We start from the raw sequence: 17,966 nt of genomic DNA, 5'->3' as shown, positions 1-17,966 counted from the left end.
ATAAACTTGAGAAAGAGGAGAGACTCTCTCATTCTGGGTGCAGTTATTGCAGTCTGCCTAATCATCCTACTCTATTTTATTGTTAGATAAGAAACACCACCTGCTTGTCAGATGATTATTATGATATGATTATGCACTTTTAATTTCACTGTAATAATTTTGGTAATTATGATTACATCATGTGTTCTATTAATAGTATCATAATGAAAACACGTGATGAGACACGCCCATAAACTGACCACGCCCTTGAGGAAAAAGTAAAAAGCTAAAAGAGCAGCAACTTGGCAAGTGAACAACATATCAATCAACAGGAGAATAATACAAGATGTCTGGTCGTTATGATTACGATAGAGACCGAAGAGCAGGTGGTGGTTATGGACGAAGAGACTATGAAGATCACCTGGACCAAAGACTAGCAGAAGCAAACCAAAAAATGGAGGACTCCTCTTTTCGCTGCGTTAGGACGCTCCACGAGACGATGCAAATAGCAAACGACACGTCAGAAGAATTGGAGAGACAGTCCGAGTCTCTGGACAGGACAGAGGACAACTTGGACCGAATGGCGATTGACCTTGAGTCCAGCAAGAGGAACATGAGGGAAGTCAAGTCTGTTTTTGGGTCTCTAGTGAACAGGTTCTCAAAACCGAAAATAGATAAAGACCCAGCTCCATCCAAGTCCAGCCGATCTACCATGCCTCCCTCTCCTCCAAAACAAAAGAAACAAGCGCAACAAGCCCAGGCTGTAAAATCAAGTACTGGAAATGCAACTGTTGATAGGAACCTTGACGAGCTGGAGGCGGGGCTTAAGATGCTTGAAGGCCAAGCGTATCTGATGGGTAGTCAGATTGACGAGTCAAACGATCAGATTGATCGTATCAGAGTTAAGCTTGATCGTAATGATCAGAAACTAAAGAAGGTGACAAGAGACGCCAAGAGACAATTGTGAATCTGTTTTGTTAAGGAAAGTTAGACTTCATTCTTCAGTTTACGAAAGCTAAACTACTTGTAAATGTAGCTACATGATCGTTATTATTATTATTATAAATATATATTTATACTTACAGGAGTCTCTTGTTATTTATTACTTATCACTCTTTTGTGCAATCGTGAAACCATTTTTGTTATATTTAGCAGTCATGTTTGATAATGTTCTCATTTATAAACAAAATTAATCATACTCAATCTCGTTTTGCTCTGTTTTCAGTAACCCATCTCAATATGTCCTCCATCCCTTCACAAGTAACACAACTTCCATCAACCACGCTAAAAAGGTTTTTATATTTCTCTGCAAGATCTGATACTCTACACAACGATTTGCATTCCTCAAGGCTTGTTGTGCTGTGTTCTATTATGTCTGTCTTGTTAAAGAATAAAAGTATAGGTTTTTCTGCTGTGCTTTCATGAACAAGTGTTTCCATAAGTAATACTATTGCCACACCCAATTCCCACGGGTTACTGGCGTCTATTACGTAAATGTACATGCTTGCTTTTGATAGTGCTTTGTGCCACAGTGGAGCCATTTTACCACCATATTCCTTAAGGAGGACGGGGCCATGGGTTGTAGTTATAGTAAGCAGTGTTGTTCCTGTTGTGGGTTGCGTGGGTGGAGGTAGGGCATCACGTGATCCAAGGTCTTTACTGCCTGATGAGGAGCTGAGATTCTGAAGTCGTTTAATTAATAAGGTTTTCCCACAATTTTGTGGCCCAAGGATGAGGCATTGCTTCTCCATTTTCATTAAAATACAAATTTTTGATGGGCCATCAAAAATTTTGTGGGCAGCCCGTTAAAAAAATTGCTAGTGACTGCAGAAATAAATGACTTCTTTCTAGTAATCTCTTGGTATTAGTAATTATATTTATAAAGGACAATACAGGCACAAGTTATAAGGGCAATAACTGGTATAGCTTTCCTAATAAAGTAAAAATAATTTCAAATTTAACAACAACTGGTAATACTTCATGCTAGATCTTTTTGTATTCTTGATAGTACTATGTCTCTCCACTATATATTCTGATGTACTTGATTCTATTTCATCTATGATTGGTTTCATCCTGCATTAAGGAATGATAATGGAGATTATAGTCTAGTGTTCGTACCATCCACTAACTGGTATACCAACTAACACTGAGTCTTTAGATGACACCTTGAACTCTGTGTCATACTTGATGACCTGTTTCAGCTGCAAAAAATCATTAAATGAAGGATAAATTGGTGTTCTTCTTACGTGATTTAAATCGATCTTTTTTCCACTAGCAGTCTTCACTTTGATAATATAGTTCTCTCTTTCTTTTTGATCAGGACCAGAAAGGTTCTAAAAGGCATGTACATGTTTAAAGTCTCGATACATGTAAGTATTGCGGTGAGATCTCACTATGTAATTAATAGGACCATGAACAAGATTGATCCTGTTGCTGTAAGGCTCGATTGTTTTCAGATACTGCTTAAAGTGAACTGGTCTGGGATGGCTAGACAATAGAGAATGAATTGCATATTTCATTGAGTACATTCTCACCTCATGTTACTAATAGCAAGGAAATGAGCCATCTTTAGAAATACTAAAATGGCAAAGAAACTGCAACATAAACAAGAGTCATTCATTTTCTTAAACTTACCATATCCAACGCAATAAGCGTCATAAGCAGCTTCATGAAAGCACTTAGTTTCGCCTGTAAGTATCATTCAATGACAAACACACGTAAGCTTTTGCTTCATTACCATATCTACTGGAGTCAGGACTATGAACAACATCTGGTGCATAAATGACAGATTTAGCATACTCTTCACTTTTAAAATAATAAGCACATAAAGTCTGCAATTATAAAATACATGAATACTTGCTTAATGAAGCATACAGCTCATCAAGACTCGTCTTGTTTATATATTTGTCCATTTTCTAAAAGTCCAAAATGCGTCAATGAAGCATCATTAATGAACTTACTGTCCTAATAGCCCTTGATATGTTCTTAGTATCAATAATGACTGGAAACAACAAATGAAGTGTGGCCTTGAAATCTGTATAACTAGCTTCATAATTATTTTTATAAAAGTAGTAGATTAATACTTTCTCACTTGGTAGTGGCTCATGAAAGCAATCGAACATGTACGCCAAGTCAAGGAGCATATTATGACCCAGTAATGGCTGGTATGGTAAAAGTAGAGCAAGTTTTCAGTAAAATACTTCATTATTACTTTCTTAGATTCGACTAGCAGCTGGAAAAGTCTTCTAAAGCCAACTATGTCCTCTCTAAATTAGCACAATAAAAAAGGCGATAATTTATAATTAAAGTGCACTTTTCTTCCTTGCTAACTACTTCAGTCGTAAGCTTTGCCTCCTATTACTGCTCAAAAACAATTAACAAATAATTAGCTTTTACCTCCTGCCGGTTGCAAAATGAAATCCCTTCGTAGAACCACTTGTTGAAATCAAACGAATGTTCACAGAGAAATTCTATATTGGCGCACTGTATTCAATGCATGGGAGAGAAATATTAATATCATACATATTAATAAAATTAATGGTGGACCTGGATTAAAAATCTTGGGTTATAAATATGCTGAAAAGTTTTCGGAAACAAATAGAAGTTGAATGAGTGGGCGGTGTAACTATACAGTAATAATGAAAAAAGTAGAAATTAATTATTAACCCTTTACTGTTTCATTTCGGGGTCGCTAATAAAGACTGACATTCCTATTATAATAAAATAATATTAATAATACTATTTGAATAAAATAACTTACCGAATTGGCATATCGTAAAACTATGGGCTGTTCTACGAAGCTTGGCATAACGGGACTCAATAGTATCAAATAAACTATTAAAAAAATTAAAATTAAGGTGCCCACCCACGCATAAGGACTCTACCTTCTATTATCGCTTTCATTAGTTGATAGACCTGTAAATTCTGTGTCTATAGCTGTAGGAAAGACTCAAAAGAGAATTATATAGATTGCTAGCATACCTATAAACGCACTCTCTTTAACGAGAGCTTCTATACTAAGGAGAGCAGAAGAGAAATTTGACCTCACAACATTCATTTTAGAATGCAGTGCACTCCAGTCAGCAGTGCACGTGGAGAGAAGGATTTGATTGGTTGCAGCCGTGTGGGCGTGGCTCTAATAATTAGGCGCAATTTGGCGGGAAGTGTTTGGCAATGCCTGCCATTCCATTGAAAAAGATTCTCTCTGTTTCTTCAGAAGTAAAGCAAACTAGTTCTTTTATTTTATTTATTTGTTTGTTTATGTTAAAAGGATAAAGTTCACAAAGCTGCTAATCTTCTTTTACCGGCTGCTAGCCTTCACTGGCTCAGCTCACCAGAGAATCAGTCAAAATGCTCAACTGTTGAAGTTGAAATGGCAAAAAACAGCAAAATAGGCCAGATTGAGATAGGTAAGCAGCATCATCATCGTTATTATTAATTCCTTTATTTTTAGGTAATTTAGGATCAGCTTTTGTTGAAGTGTTAGTTCGTGAAAGTGAATCTGGTGGAGACTTTGTTTCATTGCTGCCTCAATCAATGTTAATGACAGCAGAGGAGAGTAAAAGTGGCCGGAATCAGACAAGAACTAAAGTATTTGGTCAAGGTACATGTGTACGAGTACAATCCATTTCTTAATTATAATACATAAATGCATGCAATATAAAAATAGTTATCGCTATTTGATTTTATTTTGATATTACTTGTACTTATAATTAGAAAAAAAATTATTGTCTTTTTTCTCAGATCGTTTATCTAAAGCTGCTACTGATAAAAAATGGCGTTACATTAAAATCCAATGTCTTCAGCCTTACGTTCCTCAAAAACCTTATGGTCTTCGCTACATCAAACTATTTCAAACCAGCCAGAGCCTCCAGGGATCTGAGACAGGATCTCCTTCTCTTTCTGGAAGGTCTCCGTTAAACAGCTTATTTTCTCCGATTAAAAACCTTCAGAAATTCAATACCCCACAACATTTGAGAACCAACTCAATGTCAAGTCCTCAGAGTCTTTCGAAAAGAGGCTCAACTTCTGCTCCTCTTCCTCCTCTTCGTACTCCAAAATTACCAGGACTGAGTGTCCGGGGGAGAGGGGATTTTGCCAGCGACGATGGGAGTGCCACGCCCAAGAGACCAAGAAAGGAGCGGGCACCGTTGGAGGAGGACAGTCAAGAGTTTGAGTTTGCCGGGTTAGAGAACCAGTCCAGGTTGTTAAAGAGTACTTTAAAAGGTAACAATAAGGAACTGATGGACGCTAACCCAATATTGTCTCGTATTGCAAGTGCTAAGAAAGAGAGCAAAGAGAAAGAGGAGGAGGAAGAGGTGGGTGGAGCTTCTTATGTTCGTCGTAGACTCTTGACTAAAGAGCTTAATAATATTGATAACAGTGGAGTTGATTTTATATCGAGTTATGATGACAAGGTGGCCAGCTTGGAGAGGTCTAAGACTTCAAGGCTTTATACTCACATGAAGCTTAGCAATTTAGGTTAGTTTATGAATAATAATAATAATAATATTAATAATGATAATAATAATATTAATAATGATAATAAGAATGTACAGGGTGCTTTTCCAATGTTTTGAGTTTTTAAAGAATGGTTATAACTTGAAAAATTGAAGGAAGAATCAGCTGAAACTTAATTACTATGTAGCATAAGTCAATACATTTGGAGCCATTTTATGAAAAAAACCATGGACTATAATAGTACAGGGGATTTTTTCAGAATTTTGACGTTTTTTAAAAAGTGGTCATAACTTGAAAAATTGAATTCGGAATGAGCTCAAACTTTATATGTAACATAAATACATCAATATGTATCAGAAAATGTATTAAAAATTGGGGTGATTTCGGAGCCATTTTTTGGAAAAAACCATGGGCTATAGTACAGGGATTTTTTCAGAATTTTGACGTTTTTTAAAAAGTGGTCATAACTTGAAAAATTGAAGTCGGAATCAACTGAAACTTTCTACACAGCATAAGTACATTAATATGTATCAGAAAATGTAATAAAAATTGGGGTTGATTTTGGAGCCATTTTTTGGAGAAAACCATGGGCTATAGTATAATTAATGAATTGTATCATTTTGTTTAGATGATTCCAGTGAGATTGGTGAAGAATCCTGCATTGATCGAAGCAGGTGGAACAAAAGACGAAGTCGAAGAGACAAACAAAAACCGTCAGATACTGTGAAAGGATGGATCAAGAGAAGAGGAAGAGGGAGAAGGTTAGGATCACTACCTCGTTTTGCTCCAATAGAAATGTCCGACATTCCTTTACTGCTGGAGACAAAGCAGTCGAAACTGTTGGATTTTTTTGGCGGTAAAGTCTCGAGAGATGAAGATGGAGAAGACACAGATAGTGATGCTACCATTGAGTATAATGGTGGTGAAAATGATGATGATGATGATGATGATGATGATGATGATGATGATGATGATGATGATGATGGAAAGGTGAATGGAGTATTTTTAAAAGGAAGGAGCAAACCAGTATTGTATAATTTTCAGGGGAGGGTGGGCATAAAAAATTAAATCTAGTCTATTATAATAAAGTTTAAGTAATCATCTAACACTGGTATTAACTATTAATATTCTCATTGTTGATGTGTGTAGATTGTAGAAGACAAGACTGAGGATCTTAGTTCAATCCAATCGTGTCCAATATGCAATGAACCAGTTCCTCTTTATGCGCTGGAGCTACATGCTAGTCAATGTGCCGAGAAAAACTATGACAGTCCTTCTAATAATAGATCAGTGGCTGAAAGACATGTTACTATTAATAGCAGTCATTACGGTGTTACTAAAAATAGATCGAAACCTGGGATAATCTACATTGACTGATGATGGTGAAGATCTGTGTACAATAATGTTAAGACATGTCACTGAATAATTTTTGCATTATTATGTTAATTCTCAAAATTGTTTTTTTTGCTTTAAAAATCAATCAGAAAATCTCATTAATCATAAAACAAAAAAATAATAGTGCCAACAAGTCAGGATGAATTCGTGATTTTTAACAATTAATTTAACATTAATAATGAATAAGTGTCATATTTATCGCTATTTAAATTTCTGTCTCTTGCTCTTACTGTGAAAAAATCAAAAACAATAATAATTAGCAACTGAAGCAGTAAATTAACACACACCCATACAAACACAAAGAGAGAATTCCTCAAACTTCACACCCACACACTTTCTATTGCTCTTTACCTCAGTTTCTGGCTCCTTGCTAAATTAGCAAAGAACTGTCCTTCAAGTTGAGCATATATTCCACCATTATTCCTGCCAGTTCCTGTACTGGAATGAGAGCCGAAATCTGATGATATAGATCTTTGTTTGATTTTTGGTGGCGGCCGCGGTGGTACTTTCTTTTTGCAAGTCGATAATTTTAATTTTCGGAGGTGACCTTGCAGCTGTGATATCCTTAGTTCATCTGTTAAGAGGGATACATTGTATGAATCATATTGTACTTTCTACTTAAACGTTTGTGCATTTTTCAAAATTAACTTCAAAATTTGGCGAAATACGCTATACTATAGTGTACACATGTAAGTACCTTGGAATCTCTGCATGTCTTGGTTCCAGCGGACTGATTTAGTATTGTCCCATATCCAGTCCATATCTGACAGTATCCTAATAGTTACGCGTTGAGATTATTTATTATCATTGTGTGGTTAGTGTAACACTCTTTTGTCTCTCATCTTAATATCTCTTCTTCTTACTTTTCAGTCTTTCCTTTAGTAGAGCAGTTCTTAATCTTCTTTATAGTCTTTAAGCATAAGATAAAACAACAATAATAATAACAACAATAATTTACCTTTTTTAATGGTTGAGGTGGTTTCTCAACTACAACCGTGACTATTAAACACAATAACGAGTTCTTTATTCTTATTATTTTAATTCTTACTAACCTTTCTTCATGTCTTCCTCATCTTCTTCTATATCAGTACAAGCCATTGATGAATTACCTGTACAAGTAGTGTCTCTCTCAGATCCTGTTCCATCTTCCTCCGTAACTATACAATCTCTTCTTGCAGTCATTCCTCCCTCTCCTCTTTTAGCTGTTTCGACCAGTTGTCCGTTATCACCGCCCGACTGTTCCTTTCCTACTCCTGTCCGTCCTACCATCGTACCGACCGTCGTACCCATAGCTCGCCCGTGTCGTCCTTTTCCTTTGTTATCCAGTGTGATGCTACTAGTAGCAGTGGTGTTTGTTTGTGTTGTGTTGTTTGTTGTGTTGTTGTTTGTTGTGTTGTTGTTTGTTTGTTTTGTTTTGTTGTTTGTGTCAACTGAAGGTGAGGTTTTTTGTTTGGGTGTGGCTTTCTTATTGCTCGTTAAGTCAATATTGAGAACCTGTAGATAATAATAATAATAATAATAATAATAATATATTTTGATAATCCATACCTTTATAGGTAATGTTTCTTTAATGATGATGTTAGAAAATGACATATTAAAGTGACCATTATCCCGTTCTCCTGTGGATTCGGGCAGGCCAACCCTTTCACAGATGATGTCTTTTAATTTTATTAATATTGCTGATATGTCTGATTGATGGGTATGGTTTCTGTATTGACAACCACCCTATATAGAATATATTAGTATTTTCCATTTTTATAAAGTTTTCTGATGCATATACATGTTCTTATATTAAGTAGAAAGTTTGAGCTGATTCCAATCAAAATCGGATTTTTTTACAAATTTTTAAAGTTGCTCAAAAAGTTCACTGTACATGTACAAGCATATGTCCATGTCTCTTTCTCTCTCCTTCCTCTCATACTTTTGCAGCTGGTAAAGACGTGAATTTTCCTATCGTTTGTCCACAGCAGAAGTACCTCCCTGTACCAGGAGGCAGTTTAGAGCCATCACTATCAACCTGTACAACCTGTTTAGGATGATAGAGACACGTAGAGAGAGAGGAACATTGAAAAGGATCACCACACTGAGAGCAGCTCAACCAGTTCACTTTGCCCCATAGTCTACACAAGAGGACGACAGTAAGATGTACAAGTATATATTATGATTATCATAAAACTGAACATTATAGATATATAGCAATTCTACATAATCTTACTTCCAAAAGATCTCTCTCCAAGTCATTCTCTTGTCTCTTAATGACATAAGATACTTGTCAATGCTCCATGTTGCATCCCTATATAAAGATGAGTGGATGAAAAGAAGAGAGAATTGGAAGAGTGAAATCTTAAGTCTGTTAGTCTTTGATTGAGTCCTTATATTACCTTTCATGTTCATGAACTAATTGTCCTCTTTTATTAACAGTCAACCTGCAATATGATTATAAGGCTAGTTAGTGCTAATAATGATGATGACACTTGTAGCATATGTACATGTACATACACAATATACTGATATTAAGGGTATCTACTGCTTCATTTTGTATAGAGTGTAGATGTAACTTAACTCATTTAGTTTAATGCTATTAGAGATATTATAATTGTGATAATGTGGAGGTTATCTCCCAGTTATTTGCTTAGTCTCCTCAAACTCAATTTATCAGATTATCAAGAGTTGTACTTTCCATACTTACCTGCTAGAAGTGCACTTGAATATTGACTGCTGTGCTTGCGTAAGAAATCTTCCACAGATCTTACATCTGAAATGATTACAATATAAACAGAATTAAGGAATAGGCAGGTTGCATAAAGAAGATATTCATTATAATTATTATTTCTAACTTGTATAAAGTGGATGCATTCTGTGGACATTCTGAATGACGATAAGTCGGATCAAATAGCTTCTCCAACAAACAGAGATAGATTTTACTACAAAATAAAAATTATAACAATACTTATCATTTAATGATAATGATTGTAGTACAACCTTTTTATTTTGTCTTTTTCATCAATTATTGCTTCAGCTTCTAAAGGTGAGAATCGATCAGCTAGCCTATTAATGTTTAATTTATAAAAACTTTGCTTGACTTTATTGTAATTCATTTAAGCTATTCTAATAAAATAATGCTGTTTTGTTGACCTGTGGACAAGGTCACCTCCTATGCAGCCTATGTTAGCTGGTGAGGCTAATATGTCAGTCATGTTGTGATGACAGTAATCTAAACACTTCTCAACCTAGTAAGAGAAGAAGAAGAAAGGTTTATGAGGGAGAAAGAGAGGAGGAGAAAAGTAGCAAAAGGGAGAGAGTGAGATGCATGTAGATGTACATATGACATTGTTAATGGTACAGATAGAAATTGGGGGAGATGGTATGAGATCAATGGATAAAGCAAGGCTGCAAAAGTCGTGGCAGCCATTTTGTTTGGGGGTGAATCCTACTTAGTAACGCTACCGCGTTACTAATGAGTGGGGGAAATGTACAGTAGTAATGATCAGTAGAACATATTGTAGAGCAAATAATATAATACTGACTGACCAGTTCTTCCATTCTTAAGAAATCAGATGATATCAGTATAGAAACTGCATTTGCTGGAGCTAGGAGGAAGAAAAAATAAGAACATAAAGTCATTTTTTGCAAAATTCCCTGTATTATATAGTACAGGGCATTTGGCTTAAAATGCAATTTTGATTGAAATCAGCTCAATTTTTTTATTAAATACACATTACATAAAAAACTTGATTATATTTACACTGACATAGTTCAGGTGGTTCCAAAGGTTTGTCTCTCTTCTCTCCAGTAGGTCCCTCATTCATTCCTCTTTTCACATAAGTCATCAGCCAATGGAAGACACCAATATCACAATGGACACTAATGTCTATTTCCTCCCACTCTCTGGACATGTCTGCTGGCAAATTAGTCAAAAAGTACTCCTTAAAATATTTCATTTCACTAATCAGTAGTTCCCTTGAACATAAGAAATCCCTTGACTCTATTAAGTATGAGTTACTGTATTATAGACAGCTAATGATATAACTTACTCTTTTTTGCTTCATCTTTTACATGTATCACTAGCTGATTCATACCAGCAGGGCTCACATCATTTATACTAGGACCTTCTCCTTCTCCTTCTTTACTGGCTCCATTAGTACCAGCAATAGTTTCCTTTTTAACATAATCTTTAGTAGGCGTTGTATGTGCACTGCTTCTCATTGCAGTATCATCATCTCCTGTATCTTTATCAGGATTTTGGACATTGCCTTTGCTGCTATTGTCTTCAATATGTTCTGCTGTATTACCATTACTAGTATTGCTGTTAGTATTATTATTAGCATTATCATTATTATTATTAGCAGTAGTGGTGCTGCTTGTGGTGGTGGTATCTGTATCTGTAGTTTTCTTGAGTTGTGCATGTTCAAACGTGTCAAGTGATTTTATTTTATTGTTTGTAGATTCTCTAATTGCATTTTCACTCACTGAAGAAAGTGACTGCCTTGAATATTGCCTATTAGAAATTGCATTAAAAAGTGCTCTATCATAAAAAATAATTATATTTTATCTGGCCAATGTTTACAGTCATTGCTTGGTGTGTCAAAAGATATTGACAATACAATTTGGCTACTATCACAGTGCTTAATACTTATACATGTAATTTTTATAATGTGCAAAGCTTGCATAAAAATATTCATTATTAATATTATTATTTTTAAAATTTCTTACCTTTCTACTCCTCCACCATTATCCTTCACTCTACCCTGACTCTCTCTCTTATATTCTTTCTCTCTCTTGTACAGGTAGTTCTGACAGAATGATCCTGCCAGTCTTCCCCTACCAGCAGATAATCTGCTATAACTTTCATTGGTAAGAGACCCCCTGTACTGCTCGTAGTGATACGCTGCAGTTGATGAGGGAGGGCGGGAAGAAGAAGAGGAGATTGCTGCTGGATTAGTAATAGGAGGTAACTCTGTAACTGAGCTTGTGAAGGCTGGGTCCTAGGAATGAAAGTATAAGAATGAGAGCATGGAAGTATGGGTATGGAGTTATGAAGTATGGAATTGTCGCTACCTGACCTATTCATTTTTTTGTTATAACTTTTGATAAACACAGAATTTAGTACCATTAGAATCGCTAGGTCCTTCCCATCCTTTAGAAAAAAGATCGAGAAGGCCTTAGCCCTTTTTTGGATGTCCCTGTATAAACTCAAACAGCCAGAATAAATCATAGATACTGTATCTATCAATAGATACCGTACTATGAATAAATCCAGCTGCTAATTAGCTGTATGGCTTCCTTCTGTGCAACAAAAACAATTCGAAAACCACAACTACGTAAAGAATGCGGATGTGACGTAGTCATTTATTAATTGAATTGAAAAAAGGTGAAAGTGTCAAAATAATGCAAAGTGAATAGACTTTACTTTATTTATTACTTTTTTGTAATGAGTACTGTGACTTGTATTATATGACGATGATGTGAATGGTCGTCCTTTGGCCGCTAGGACTGAGAAGTCTCTCGTGATGAACTTGCTAGCACTTCTTAGCTCTTCCCACCTTTGAATGCACTGGAAGAGGCTCATCAGTATGGTCTGGTACTATTATGATCTTACTTGGTGGGGGGTCGTCCCGGGAACTAATTTTGAAATCCCTTCCCACATGCGGGGGTTGTATGGCTGGAATTCTGGGGAGTTCATGAAAGTCCTGAGCATTAGGTCGAGTGCCACGGCCCTGTGAGCTGCTCCTCCGCTCCCCCGAGAAGAAGAGGGTACACTTGTACTCGCGGACGAGTACGCCATAGTTGTATGTACCGAGCTGATGCGTGGTTGTCATGGAGACGGTTGTTGGAGGTGTGGCTGACCACGTGGTCACGTCTAGTCTTGCTATTCTTTTTCTCTGCATTCCTTTCACATAAACTCACTTTACAGCATTTCATGGTATTTATAAGGAAGGAGTTAAGTATAAATATAATCTGCATAGTTAAATTATTATGCTTGACTACTAGTTCTAGTTATTTGTGTAGGTATGTAAACTCGTAGTGGCGACTGACCTTATTATTAAATAATTCAAAATAAATTGGTCGGTACTGGTAGACAGTCCAGCTCGTGTGGGATTGGAAGCAGCTTTAGCTCTTCTTGTCTTCTCTCTTTCTTTGCCCTCTCCAGAATTATTATTTTAAAGTTTATCCTAACACCTCCCGGGAGTTCAAAGCCACAAGAATTTATTGTTGATTTTGCTGCCCAAATCCCAGATTCATTGCCTGCTAATATAAAAGACTCTGTCCCCGCATTAGCTCGCGTGTTTGTATGGCCCTTAGGCGGACCTCCTCCTCCTCCTCTTCCAGAATTAAAAGATACAGTCTCAACTTTGACCAGTACAGCGGGAGAGCTTTGGCCAGTGCTACAGGCGGCGATACTGTAGAGGTTTTCAAAGACGCTCTGAAAAGGATGGACAGCGTTTTGGGAATAGGGTAAGTTTCTCCGAGTAGCTACTCTTTTCCTGTTGGTTTGAAATGCAAGAAGAAGGCTAGCAGCTGCTCTTTCTGCCCATTGTTTCTTTTAAAGTTTCTTGTTGTATAGTTCAGCTGCTGGTCTATAATATGCTGTAGCTTACTGGTTCAATTTACATTTTAAAAAATTGTTTTTAATTGCCACTTCTCTCACCCTCTCTCTTTCTCTCTCAGTGTTTCTGAAACATCAACGTTTGGCCATGAGTCAAAAGTTGTCTCTTTGTGTAAGCAGCTGCAGAGCCATGTGGTGGGTCTCAATGGGGCCATTGACTCCAGACTGGAGATACCACCAGAAACTAGAGAGTTCCTCGTATCATGGCTGACTGGCGATCAGGTTAGAACTTTATTTTTATGCACCACACTCTCTTTCTCTCCTTCTGCTAAATCAAAAAGAAAGACTCTCTCTCTCTCTCTCTTTCTCTCTCTTTCCTCTTCTCGCTCTTTGCTGGACATAGTTTAACATGCCATCAATCTGTAACTGTCACACAGACACACATTCAGAACTTCACTTGTTAGTCATAGAGGTATACATCATTCTTTAGTTTAGTAGTACAACAATAAACTCTATCCGATGCCAATAATAAAGCATTACATGATAGTAGTCCTGTGGTACTTGGCAGTGTTTTAGTGTCTTGTTTTGTCACTCCTAAAACGGCAAGCACACTTTAATCAGAACACACCACATGTGCATTATCTTTTCATTGATGCCTACATGTGTACATGTACCTGCCTGTGCTTATAGGATTAGCATAGTATGATAATCAGTTTTTATTTTGTTATTTCGAGTCCTTATTACATTAACCTGATGTAGTGAATATTTCTATGTCTAATAATAATATTAATTATAAACACACAAGAATAATATGAGAAATAAGAGAGAAAGAAGAGATAGAAATGGATAGAAACAGTGTGGAACTTTATCCTGTAATGAAAGAAGGGAGAGAGAGAGAGAGGGAGTGGAGGTTTGTTTAAAGGTTTTGATTGCTCCTAAGCTTTTGTTATGAGACATGGTGACAACTGAGCTGACATTTGATAGCTTGTTATCTCCTCTGAGGCACTTGTTTGTGGTCCAGGCTAGCTATAACCAGCTCTCATATAACATCAGTCTTATATATTAGACTGTATACTGCAGGCCATATTATAATATTAATTTTATTATTATTTATTATTATTATTATTGTATTGCTTTTGAATGAGTCAGGCTGATCATCTTGTTCTTTGTTTGTTTGTGACATTTTCTTTGAACCAGTCTGCTTGGCTCTTTCTCTCTTTTCATCTCTCCTTTATCACTCTTTTAATCACAGCCTTCTCACATTTTCATGTCTCCTCTTTCTCTCTCCCCCCTCTCTCCCCCCCCTCTCTCTCTCCCCTCTCTCTCTCTCCCCTCTCTCTCTCTCTCTCTCTCTCTTTATCAGTCATCTCCATGCTAAATTGCTAATGCTATTTCTCTCTTCTTAACAGGCTTCTTTTGCTGGCGAGCTTCAAAGAGATCGTGATACTTTACTCCAACAGGTCATGACGCTTGAGAAGAATCTTGATACCTTCAGGATTGAGAACGAGAATCTCAAGAAAGAACTCAAAGGGGGCCGAGTGAGTTCATTAAAAAATTAACTTACAATAATAATAGAGTAGCTATGTAAACAAAGGGAGAGAGAAAGAGAGAGGGAGGGAGAGACAGACAGAGAGAAAACACATAGCAACTCTTAGAGGTTGACATATTTTCATTTAAACGTGTCACTTATAAAAATTGACCTACCATCTTAAAAGATTGTATTTTTAACGTTGTTATTTTTGAGTTGTTATATCACCAGTAGAGACACAACTGCTAATAGACCTCACCTCCAAGAGAAGCTGCTAATTCATGTCAGGCAGTATAAACTGTTGATAGACAAAACTTGCTCATTTTAAACATAAACAATATAAAGTATTGGATTTGAAGTGGGGGCATGTACATCCAGTTTATGTAGGAGGGAAAGAATGGGGGAGAAAAGGTTGGGAGAGAAACAGAGGGAGGGAGAAGGTGGAAAGAATGGGGGAGAAAAGGTTGGGAGAGAAACAGAGGGAGGGAGAAGGTGGAAAGAATGGGGGAGAAAAGGTTGGGAGAGAAATAGAGGGAGGGAGAAGGTGGAAAGAATGGGGGAGAAAAGGTTTGGAGAGAAATAGAGGGAGATGGTTGAAAGTAGTAGTAGTACAAATGAGGGCAAAGGGAAATTCATGTAGCAGTACAAATGACCTTAACTGATAGACTTGTTCCTTTTACACTGCACCACTGAATTTTGAATAAAGCAATAATAAAGATGGCTATGTATGTATGTTTAAAGAATGTTATAGTATATACGATGAAGGTTACCATGTAAGATGAAGAAGGCGTAGGATAGAAAGTTGATTCTATTAATGTTTATTATACACTAGAGGAGGTGCCTTTATAAAGAAAGTAAAAAGTAGCCTATCTAAACTGGCTAATGTATATTCGATCTCTTAATCTAAACGAGGTCTTGTTTATATTGACTTTTATCTCATTAATAAATTATTTAATTATTATTGTGACATGATCGCTTTGATGTGTACAGGTACATATTTCCCTTGAAACTGCTTGTCGTCATGATTTAAAGTGATTCACTTTGATCATTGTAATGCTATGCCTATTTTGACTATACACTATTATTTATAAGCACTTGTGGTTTATAGGAATGTGTTCTCAGATACTATCAATATTTACTATCGCACTATAAGGACATGAAGCCATTTTGAGCTCTTTAGTCTATAACTTTAGTCTCTAATTTCTCTTTCTGCGATATCATGAACAACTGCTCTAGGCTATTATAATCTTGTACTGCAGTTTGACTGTTTGAAATAGACTTCTCAAGTTGTTTGGGTAATCGGTTGCCTGGTAGTTGACATACATTTGCACAGGTTGTGGGTGGCTTGATACCAGCTGTACTTTTGCCAGAAATTGCCGCCTAGCTATTCTGTTTTATGGTTTGTGCTTCAGAAGCAGCTGTATCATGTGTGTTGGCATGCAGAGCATGTGCATAGTAGACATGCTAGCACCTGTCATCCATTTTATTCCCTTGTTTGTGTTATGACATTAACCATAATTCTGGTTATGGATGATATATTTAAGTATGTGATAATAATAATAATAGCTCTGATAATGATTATAATGGCCCTGTCTTCTTAGGTTCCTTTGCAGCCGTTGCACAATAATCACAGTCGGAGTGGCTCTGGCATTACACCTGCTTCTGGTGTGAGTGATTCCAATCTAAAAGGAACTGTAAGTTTAGTTTTATAAACTCATTATGTCCAAGTTGCTTTTTGCTTCTCCTTCCCTCTCTTTCTCCCTCCCTCCCCCCTCTCTCTCTCCTTTAAAATGTTAATTTGGCACCAAAATGTTAATTCAAATATTTAATTATTACACTAGTATAATAACTTTATTCATACACTTAATTCAATACCATCACGTTAGTGTGTGTAATTACAGCTACTACATATATCTCAGTGTAGTATTTGCAACAAATGAATACTATAGTTACACAACATTGATACTATCTGATAATATTACAATCTGTTACTCTATAAGTGTCAGTATAATATAATTTTGCCTTAACTCTTGTAAATATACTTAATCTCTTTCCCTTCATGCCTATTGTACATGTATTATTATTATTATTATTATTATTATTATTTTATCTACAGTATGCCCCAAAGACTGCTTCACTGACAGCTCTTACTGGCAGTGTGGGTGGGTCCCTCCCCCGTCACACCAGCAGTAGCTCAGCCTCTGGTTTCAAGAGGCAACGTAGCTTCCGTGAGTCTTTTAGGAAAGCCTTTGGCCGGTGAGTTGAGTGGGTGGGGTTAATTAATTGATTGAGTGGGCGGGGATTAAACCACACCTCTTTTTATGACAGGAAGAGCAGCAGTGGAAAGGATGTTAATATAGAAGGAGATGCTAATTCAAAACCATTAAAGTAATTATTATTATTATTATTATTGTTGTTGTTGTTGTTGTTGTTGTTGTTGTTGTTGTTGTTATTGTTATTTCATTATTAATTTTAGTACACGGGCCCAAAGCTTCCATTCCCTCAGTGGATCAGATTTGGCTGCTTGGATGAACAGCATTGGTCTTGAGATGTACGGTGAACTCATCAGCCAGCTGGTTGTCACTGGAGAAAGACTAGCCTCCATTGCTGCTAATACCGAAGACCTGGTGGTAAGAAAGGACTGGTAGCAGCTGGGTTTATATATATTTTGAGTGATTGGAATATGCTTAAGATTTTAAAATAGAAACTGCCATTTTGCCCTTTCCTGCATGAGCATGCTGAATGAATATTTTACACAAAATATTTTATTTGTTAATTATAAATCATTATTTAATTGTTTTCCCCCTATTCTCTTACCAGCGTCTTGGTGTTCTCAATGTATTGCACTGTAAGAAGCTCAAGCTTGCAGTGGAGGATGCAGTAGCTGATGCTCCTAGTGTACTCTCATACCTTGATCATCACTGGGTTGCAGGTAAACTATTGTATTAAAGCAATCTTAGTGAAATAACCTCCGCATAAAGGAAGGACATGCATCTTTGTATTAACAAACAAAACTTTCTTGTCCATAAGTGTCTGTCATATAGAGAATATACCATA

The 17,966-nt window shown here is 36.5% G+C and overlaps 5 protein-coding genes across 6 annotated transcripts; 3 read left to right on the top strand and 2 right to left on the bottom strand.

Annotated features, from left to right (window-relative positions):
* Positions 1 to 239: 239 nt before the first annotated feature.
* Positions 240 to 1,177, top strand: LOC100637284 (soluble NSF attachment protein 29-like). Its single transcript, XM_003384095.3, has one exon. It carries the CDS (start codon positions 326 to 328, stop codon positions 944 to 946), a length of 621 nt encoding a protein of 206 aa, XP_003384143.1. The 5' UTR covers positions 240 to 325; the 3' UTR covers positions 947 to 1,177.
* Positions 1,178 to 1,804: 627 nt separating this feature from the next.
* On the bottom strand, positions 1,805 to 4,068 carry LOC109580255 (poly(A)-specific ribonuclease PARN-like domain-containing protein 1). The gene is made up of 19 exons (XM_019993251.1): positions 3,961 to 4,068; positions 3,864 to 3,915; positions 3,740 to 3,813; positions 3,653 to 3,689; positions 3,526 to 3,604; positions 3,376 to 3,462; positions 3,293 to 3,333; positions 3,191 to 3,245; positions 3,071 to 3,140; positions 2,940 to 3,025; positions 2,836 to 2,894; positions 2,717 to 2,784; positions 2,614 to 2,667; positions 2,514 to 2,556; positions 2,373 to 2,466; positions 2,226 to 2,312; positions 2,098 to 2,180; positions 1,957 to 2,052; positions 1,805 to 1,910 (listed from the first exon to the last, which is right to left on the bottom strand). Exons 1-19 carry the CDS (start codon positions 4,034 to 4,036, stop codon positions 1,844 to 1,846), a joined length of 1,308 nt encoding a protein of 435 aa, XP_019848810.1. The 5' UTR covers positions 4,037 to 4,068; the 3' UTR covers positions 1,805 to 1,843.
* A 42-nt stretch (positions 4,069 to 4,110) lies between these two features.
* Positions 4,111 to 6,932, top strand: LOC105316749 (uncharacterized). Its single transcript, XM_019993250.1, has 6 exons — positions 4,111 to 4,197; positions 4,250 to 4,388; positions 4,433 to 4,582; positions 4,723 to 5,460; positions 6,068 to 6,429; positions 6,589 to 6,932. Exons 1-6 carry the CDS (start codon positions 4,153 to 4,155, stop codon positions 6,814 to 6,816), a joined length of 1,662 nt encoding a protein of 553 aa, XP_019848809.1. The 5' UTR covers positions 4,111 to 4,152; the 3' UTR covers positions 6,817 to 6,932.
* On the bottom strand, positions 6,898 to 12,739 carry LOC100634973 (uncharacterized). Of its 2 annotated transcripts, none has more exons than XM_019993248.1 (20): positions 12,434 to 12,739; positions 12,245 to 12,388; positions 11,548 to 11,819; positions 10,869 to 11,332; positions 10,586 to 10,819; positions 10,366 to 10,424; positions 9,970 to 10,064; positions 9,817 to 9,882; positions 9,672 to 9,758; positions 9,524 to 9,589; positions 9,216 to 9,260; positions 9,050 to 9,127; positions 8,756 to 8,954; positions 8,383 to 8,559; positions 7,887 to 8,328; positions 7,793 to 7,833; positions 7,698 to 7,744; positions 7,532 to 7,608; positions 7,186 to 7,408; positions 6,898 to 7,063 (listed from the first exon to the last, which is right to left on the bottom strand). In XM_019993248.1, the coding sequence occupies exons 1-20, from the start codon at positions 12,617 to 12,619 to the stop codon at positions 7,036 to 7,038; spliced, it is 3,030 nt and encodes a 1,009-aa protein (XP_019848807.1). In that variant the 5' UTR covers positions 12,620 to 12,739; the 3' UTR covers positions 6,898 to 7,035. The 2 variants fall into 2 exon arrangements, with proteins under 2 accessions (XP_019848807.1, XP_019848808.1); XM_019993249.1 differs by having other exon boundaries at positions 12,257 to 12,388.
* Positions 12,740 to 12,927: 188 nt separating this feature from the next.
* LOC100634848 (uncharacterized) lies at positions 12,928 to 17,960 on the top strand. The gene is made up of 8 exons (XM_003384156.2): positions 12,928 to 13,290; positions 13,504 to 13,663; positions 14,791 to 14,919; positions 16,511 to 16,603; positions 17,026 to 17,165; positions 17,238 to 17,297; positions 17,386 to 17,539; positions 17,730 to 17,960. Exons 1-8 carry the CDS (start codon positions 13,127 to 13,129, stop codon positions 17,856 to 17,858), a joined length of 1,029 nt encoding a protein of 342 aa, XP_003384204.2. The 5' UTR covers positions 12,928 to 13,126; the 3' UTR covers positions 17,859 to 17,960.
* The last annotated feature ends 6 nt before the right edge of the window (positions 17,961 to 17,966 follow it).

This window comes from Amphimedon queenslandica, unplaced genomic scaffold, assembly GCF_000090795.2.
Source record: "Amphimedon queenslandica unplaced genomic scaffold, v1.1 AMPQUscaffold_13500, whole genome shotgun sequence".
NCBI lineage: Eukaryota > Metazoa > Porifera > Demospongiae > Haplosclerida > Niphatidae > Amphimedon > Amphimedon queenslandica.
The sequence above is the reverse complement of the archived record's forward strand: the minus strand, read 5'-3'. Positions and strand labels throughout refer to the sequence as shown.

Coding starts and splice junctions, on each gene's coding strand:
- LOC100634848 (XM_003384156.2), top strand. CDS start 13,127: ATGGCCCTTAGGCGGACCTCCTCCTCCTCCTCTTCCAGAATTAAAAGA. Junction 14,920..16,510: donor AAGAACTCAAAGGGGGCCGA/GTGAGTTCATTA, acceptor CTGTCTTCTTAG/GTTCCTTTGCAGCCGTTGCA. Junction 17,540..17,729: donor CTAATACCGAAGACCTGGTG/GTAAGAAAGGAC, acceptor TTCTCTTACCAG/CGTCTTGGTGTTCTCAATGT.
- LOC105316749 (XM_019993250.1), top strand. CDS start 4,153: ATGCCTGCCATTCCATTGAAAAAGATTCTCTCTGTTTCTTCAGAA. Junction 4,583..4,722: donor AACTAAAGTATTTGGTCAAG/GTACATGTGTAC, acceptor CTTTTTTCTCAG/ATCGTTTATCTAAAGCTGCT. Junction 6,430..6,588: donor ATGATGATGATGATGGAAAG/GTGAATGGAGTA, acceptor TGATGTGTGTAG/ATTGTAGAAGACAAGACTGA.
- LOC100634973 (XM_019993248.1), bottom strand. CDS start 12,619: ATGGCGTACTCGTCCGCGAGTACAAGTGTACCCTCTTCTTCTCGGGGG. Junction 11,820..12,244: donor ACAAAAAAGTAATAAATAAA/GTAAAGTCTATT, acceptor TTTCATTCCTAG/GACCCAGCCTTCACAAGCTC. Junction 9,261..9,523: donor TTCAAGTGCACTTCTAGCAG/GTAAGTATGGAA, acceptor ATCATATTGCAG/GTTGACTGTTAATAAAAGAG.
- LOC100637284 (XM_003384095.3), top strand. CDS start 326: ATGTCTGGTCGTTATGATTACGATAGAGACCGAAGAGCAGGTGGTGGT.
- LOC109580255 (XM_019993251.1), bottom strand. CDS start 4,036: ATGAATGTTGTGAGGTCAAATTTCTCTTCTGCTCTCCTTAGTATAGAA. Junction 3,026..3,070: donor CTTTCATGAGCCACTACCAA/GTGAGAAAGTAT, acceptor ATAATTATGAAG/CTAGTTATACAGATTTCAAG. Junction 2,181..2,225: donor AAAAGATCGATTTAAATCAC/GTAAGAAGAACA, acceptor GATTTTTTGCAG/CTGAAACAGGTCATCAAGTA.